The 6,477-nt window shown below is 39.7% G+C and overlaps 1 protein-coding gene and 1 pseudogene across 1 annotated transcript; both read right to left on the bottom strand.

Moving 5' to 3' along the window:
* Positions 1-569: 569 nt before the first annotated feature.
* Positions 570-1,049, bottom strand: LOC111144626 (annotated as a pseudogene).
* Positions 1,050-4,407: 3,358 nt separating this feature from the next.
* Positions 4,408-5,885, bottom strand: LOC111144537 (transcriptional and immune response regulator). Its single transcript, XM_022498859.1, has one exon. It carries the CDS (start codon positions 5,644-5,646, stop codon positions 5,326-5,328), a length of 321 nt encoding a protein of 106 aa, XP_022354567.1. The 5' UTR covers positions 5,647-5,885; the 3' UTR covers positions 4,408-5,325.
* Between the last annotated feature and the right edge of the window lie 592 nt (positions 5,886-6,477).

Raw genomic sequence — 6,477 nt, 5'->3', positions numbered from 1 at the left:
ACAAAACTCTTCTGACTACTCAACAAAAGTATTCCTGACTTTTTTGGGACCACTGCTAACCCATATTGGAATGGGATGTTTAGTTCCCAAATTCTGTAAGGCAGTTTTGCTAATCTTGGGCACATACCTTAACATAGAACACATTTGTGTATGTCTGTCGTAATTACTTAAAACAGCTAGAAACTTCGTAGAAAAGTTATTTAAGTGAAGAGAGAGCTCAGTAGCCATTTCTTTATAATATCTGTTATATAATAAGGCTCATTAAAAGGTCAAATGTGTTTACAATTTCTAAAAAATGTAATAGGGAATATACTAGATGGGGTTTCTGTCTCGCTTTGCAAACCTTTTCCTCATTACCTCTTCCATTTCATCCTCAGCTTCCACACAGCTAAGCATTGATTACCGAGCTGCAAACTTCCTTTGTGGCTTTTCACCTCAGTAGACTGATGGTGAAGCAACCGAGTTCTGGAAGAATCAGTGCAGAATCTAACCATGTGTTGAGTGCATTATTTTTCTTTTCTTTCTTTTTCCTCTTCTTCTTCTTCTTCTTTTTTTTTTTTTTCCCCAAGTCAGAGAGTGTTGTGTCTTCTCCGTGCCCCACGATGAGAACCACCAATAGTGTGGTGGAGCTCCTGACGCTTTCTTTCCAAGTTCATGGCTCTTGCCACCTGCAGATGTTAACCTTCACGTCTCCCTGTGCTGGTGGACTGGTTTGGTGATCCGTGGGTGTCAGGATTTCTTCTGAGAGCTTTACGGGATGGATCAATGAGGTTAACCTCAGTGAATTTGTACATGGAATCTTGTACCAACCAGGTAAGAATTCAGAACTCTCAGAGCCCCGCAGTGATGTCCAGCTTGCTCCTCTGCAACAGACTGAAGGCTTAGGGCAAACTCTAGCTGGTAAACACCATGATGGACAGGTTTGCCATAGGTGGCACTCTTAGAAACTAAGTGTTTGTGACCACCACATCGCACATAGTTCTGATATATGGCATGATACCAGATTGCTTCTTCATCCAAAGCTCCTGGATGTACTTGTAAGCACCCATGTTTGCTGACCTTTGAGCTAAGGGCTGCAGCCAGATGTAAAGGAATGCATTATTTTTCAAAATATTAATCATATATTTTCCTAGAGTCTGATACTTAGTAGTTTGGCGGTAAGTGTCACTCCTCTATTTAAAGTCCTTAATGATTCTCTGTTACCTTCAGAATAAAATTTAGACTCAAGTTTGTCATTTAAAACCAAATTGCGTTTCTAATTATTGCCCCCAAATACTTGGGCCCCTAGCCATTCGGAACTGCGTACAGATTCTCAGACAATTCACACTCTTTCCTGCCTTCTTGCCTTTGCAAACATTATACACAGATGATGAAATAAAAATTTTCCCTGTCTACCCTCTTTACTAAATCCTACTTTGAAATTCTCCATGGAATCTTCTAGGATTTCCTCTCCTTCTGCTATTCCCCAAACACACACAAACTCATACAGACAGACACCTCCCCCCCCCCCGACACACACACCTGTGCCCTCATAACATCCTGTGAAGTGCTATCATACATCCCACTGTATTACATTTATTTCAAAACATTTTCAGGTTCCTCTGTTAGGGAGAACAGGGATCCCTTCTGACTATGAGGGCTCACACATGTGTGCTCACTACATTTTTGTTGCATGAGTATATAAGATACAAATTCTGATTTTACTGTACAACTCTCTGGGTGTAAGAAAGGAGTTACCCAAGCAATATGCATCTTGGGAAACCCCTATGTGGCGTTTAGAAGGGTAATTAAGGTACTCCAAAAGACCACATAATTCCTAGACCATGGCTTCATTATTCATTTATTAGTTGATGCTCTCCAAGGGAACATCAACTGTATCCTCTGACTGCCCTCTAACAATGGGGGAAAATAGCAGTCATTCCTCTATCCTGGGCCTCTTTCTCAGTAAATCCCATCTGTTGGAGTGTGCACAAGCACACAGCCTCTGGCGTGGGCCACAGTGATGAACAGAGGAGTTCTCCTCTGCATGGATAAACTCTTGAATCCATAGTTTCTGATTTCCCCCAATGAGCAAATGGAGACCCAAAATGTTGACTGACAACTGGAAGAGACATTAGAGGTGACCTTTTGTTCCAAGTGTTAACCCAAGTTATCTGCAGTTATTTTAACTGCAGACTTGAAAGGCTACATCTAAGAGCCCTTGACACAATTAAAATGACTAAACCATGAAACTTTCCCATATAAAACAAGTGCCAAATAAACAGACAACGAGACACAGAGCAGATAAAAGTGATTTCTCAGAGGCCATGCCTTCCTGTCTTCCTGACTTATTAGCTTATAAGTAATTGTCATTTTATAGGAAAAAAGGGAAGCTAAGCTTCTCCTAGAGAAGCAGTGTAACCTTGTGCAAGGAATGAGGCTTTGGAGCCGGAATCCCCAGATGTGACTCCTGGCCTCACTAGCTGTGTGCTCTTGAGCATGTCACTCCAACTCTCTGGGCTTCAGTGTCATTACACTATTCACACGTGCTCTCATGTCATAGTAGTGAGTGATTTAATGCATAAAAAGCACTCAGAAAGTTTTCTCAATGAAATTAGGTTGTTATTATTATGGTGCCAATAATGCAAAGGTTATTAACGACCTCTTTCACCTTTTTGTTTTTGCTTTTAGATCTTCTATTACAATGAGGTGCCTTGAGATATATTTGGCCATCCCTGGGCCATAGAAGGATCTCTGAACTGAACTAGTCATACCTGTTCAGATGATGTTTATTTTCACCTCACATTAAATGATGAAAGTATTATGAATCTAAAAATCACCCTGATAAAATCCCATTGATTCTAACTTTTGTTGTCTCTGAAGGGGAAAGCCAGCTTGATTCTGGCAAATCTACTGGAATCCTTCTCCACAGTGTTGTGGATCATATCCCAATTGCTTTCTAATTTGTTTCCCATGTTATAATCTAGCAATCAGAAAATAATGATAATATACTGCAAGAAAACTAAGTTAGTGCATGCTAATTTGCAAAGTGGGTAAGATAAGCATTGTACTCTCTTGAAAACAACAGGGGCGGAGCATAGAGTTATGCATCAGTGTAATAAATTCAACCTTTTGACTAGGTTCAGCATCCAAAATGCATAAAGTCTTTAGAAAGAAAATGAGTTAAACATTTTCATAGGAATATGGTAGCTATCCTGGAGGAATAAGTTACCAATTTCCTTCCCAAGCAGTTTGTTGATGTCTTTTGGGGATTCTAGATAGAGAAACTGGGTCACTAACAGGCCAGGTCCGAGGCAGAAGCTTATACTTAGCATGGGCAGAGACTTTAGGTGAGATCATTAAGCAAGCTCGGTTTGCAAGCATGGGGGAAACTAAGGTCATGGAACTGAGGACCCCTTTGTAGCCTCTGCTTTGGTAATCCCCAAATGCCATGATGAGCTGAGTCTTCCACCTGTCAAAAACTTCCTCTTTTGTTCTTAATTTATATTGGTGTCATGGATGTCTTTGCAAATCTGATAGAAATTATAAACACTTCTCCCAGAAAAATGTACACACACAGGCACCCATTTCTGCATATTAATTTCTGGCTTTCGTGGTTGTTCTCATGTTAAAAAATCCTTCTCAGTGGAGTGATTTTATATTATCTTCAGCGAACTTATCAATTAACATTTGAAAAGAGGTCTGACCACTTCATTTCCTTTTTAAAAATGTGTTATTTAAAATCCTGACTTGTAACTCTCCCAGAAGATTTTAGATCACTCACTTGTTTTGTTTTACTATGATCAGCAAGTTTCAGAAACCTCTGTACATGTTCCAAAGTGCCTAATTTCAGGGAAATTCTACTTCTGTCTGCTAGGAAAGAGCAGGAGGCATTGATGTATGCCTTCTTGGAAAGATTTTATTATAATTTTATGAGAAAATAAGCAAAGTGACTGTAATGTTATTCCCATATTGACTTATATGGAATAAACCTTGATGACCCACAGAATCTTGATCATAATTTGGACTCTAACCCCAAAATATATTGGTTTTGGAGAAATAAATGTACAAATGTACATAGCTCCTGTAGCCACAGAGGAAAAATTTCAAAAATATGGAGAAAAAAAAAGCTTTTTAAAGTTCACCCTCCATGGACCCATAAACACCACTATTGGTGAGCCAGTTAATGAATTTCTATGCTTAGGTCTTATATTTTAAAGTTGGGACAGAGAAACATCCTAGATATCTGATGTAAGAATTTGTTTTGAAGAAGTTTGGCAATTAACAGAAAGCTACTCTAAAAGCACATTTTACTCTTAAGAGTAAAATCCTTAGGAACGTTTATAATAGTTTATAAAAGTTTGTAGTAATAAATATTTACCACTTTACTTTTTCCTTTGAGACCAATCATCACAGACCAAAAGCAGCTAAGTTTATAATAATTTATTAAGGTTGCATATAATTTGTCATGTATAATAAATTATAAAAACCATAGCATCTTCATAAACTATTTAGTATATCATACTCACTTCCTAATGCTTACTGCAATAACTGTAAGAAATCTAATTAGATTATATTTTAGCATTAGTTAGAAGATAAAAAAATCATAAAATTTTTTCACAGTACTTTGGATTTAGGAAGGACCCCATTCCTTTAGCTTTTGTGCAATTAGTCTGAAATGTATAAAAACGTTTTACAAACCAGAAGCGTTTTACTGAGCTGCTGAAAGTATTGCATAATTTGTAACTAACACCCTTGTGGTGCACTTTTTCGGCACTGTAAAAAATGCAAATAAATAGTCAATTACTGATCTCTAAGAATCTATACCCATAGACCACATTGAAGCTTGGCAACATTTTGCAACATTCAAATTAAAAATTCAGTAAACATAGGAGCATAGTGTTCTCTCTCCTTTTCCCCCTCTCCCTCCTCCCTCTCCCTGCCCAGTTCGGCTAAGGAAAACAAAGTTCAGGTTGAATTGAAGTCCTAGGGCCTGAGAAAGAGACTCTGGCCGCAATTCTTCCCCAGCTCTCTGTTGTCTTGAGTCTCAGTCCTCATTACATCCGTTCAGACTCCTCTCCGACGCCAGCATCAGTCCTTTCCCCTCAGGGAGAGTCTGCAAATCCTTGCTGAAAGCATTTCCTTCTCCACTGTAACAGCACAGGCGTGAAATTTGTTGGAGTCTTTGTAACCAGTTTGCTCTGTTTCTTTCCCACCTCCGTCGTTCTGATGGAAGAGAAGCTTGCGAGGCAGCCACAATTTAATGCTGCCTGTGCTGGGTCTCACAAACTCCCTTGGTCTTTAAATGTCTATTCTTGGATAATGTCCTTATCCATTCTCTTGTCCTCAGTGAACTTTGATGGAATATTTCCGCAATTTCAGAAATTGGAAAAGCTTGTCTTTCGTCCTCTTCTTCAGGGCCATCAGCGCTCGTGTTTTCTCCTCCAAATCTTGATCGATGGCAAAAATGATCTTAGCTCGCTCCTCCGCTTTCTTGTCCCCAGAGTTTCTGAAAAGTCTCTGTAGAGATTCTTGGTCTATGTTTTCAAAGATGTTGGCCACGGCTTTCTTACGCGAGGCTGTGTCGAAGTGATAGCCGTGGATGGACGGGCTAACGCGCAGCGAAGTGGACATGATGATGGCTTGGTGGCTTGGCTTTGCTTTCATCGATGTGGGAATCTTTGGGAATTCTGCTCCCCAGCTCTCCAGAGAGTCTGTAGCAAAATCATTCTGGGACTGCTATTTAAAGTGTGAACAAAAGCTCCAGGCTCAAATTACACTGGTGACATCAGAGTGATCTCAAGGAAGAATAATCACAGACAGGTTTAACAGTTGAGTTGCCAATATCCTGTTCTTGTGCAAAATGTTAAGAGCTGCGCTCCGTGTTGGAGCAGGGATGTGGGGATTTCTTTTTACCACATCTGTGGCAATAGGATTAAAGAGGCTTGGGGCCGTCTTCTAAAAATAGCTGAAACCAGGAAAGGGCAAAGGTAAGACACAAACAAAGTGGCTTAGACTCTCAAAGTCTTTCCAAACAACTGCCGAAACAAAGGCTTCTGCTAACTACAGGAAAGTTTTAATTCCCGGAGAAGTCATTAAAGTGTATTCCAAACATTTGGCAGCCCATGCCTGTGTCCTTTGGACATCCCCCATCCAGGGCCGCTCCACAGCTGCTGAGAGAAAGCCGAAGAATCAAGGTCTTCGATCGGGACTACATCGGATTGTAAAGGGGACTTCACCAACAAAATGCTGACATGACGCAGCCTGAACCTGTGAACTTTCAGAGACTGAGTACAAGAGACAACCTGTAATCACTGAATAAAATTGTAATTTATTATTTATTTATTTAAAATCTTTTTAAAAATTTTTTTTAAAAGATGTTATTTTTAAGTCCTCTCTACACCCAGTGTGGGGCTTGAACTCACAACCCCAAGATCAAGAGTCGCACGTTCCACTGATTTAACCAGCCAGGTGCCCCCAAACTGTAATTTAATAAAA

The sequence above is a fragment of the Enhydra lutris genome, unplaced genomic scaffold (genome assembly GCF_002288905.1).
Source record: "Enhydra lutris kenyoni isolate GAN:26980312 unplaced genomic scaffold, ASM228890v2 scaffoldscaffold11, whole genome shotgun sequence".
NCBI classification, from domain to species: domain Eukaryota; kingdom Metazoa; phylum Chordata; class Mammalia; order Carnivora; family Mustelidae; genus Enhydra; species Enhydra lutris.
This window is presented reverse-complemented; position numbering and strand designations above follow the sequence as displayed.

Coding starts and splice junctions, on each gene's coding strand:
- LOC111144537 (XM_022498859.1), bottom strand. CDS start 5,646: ATGAAAGCAAAGCCAAGCCACCAAGCCATCATCATGTCCACTTCGCTG.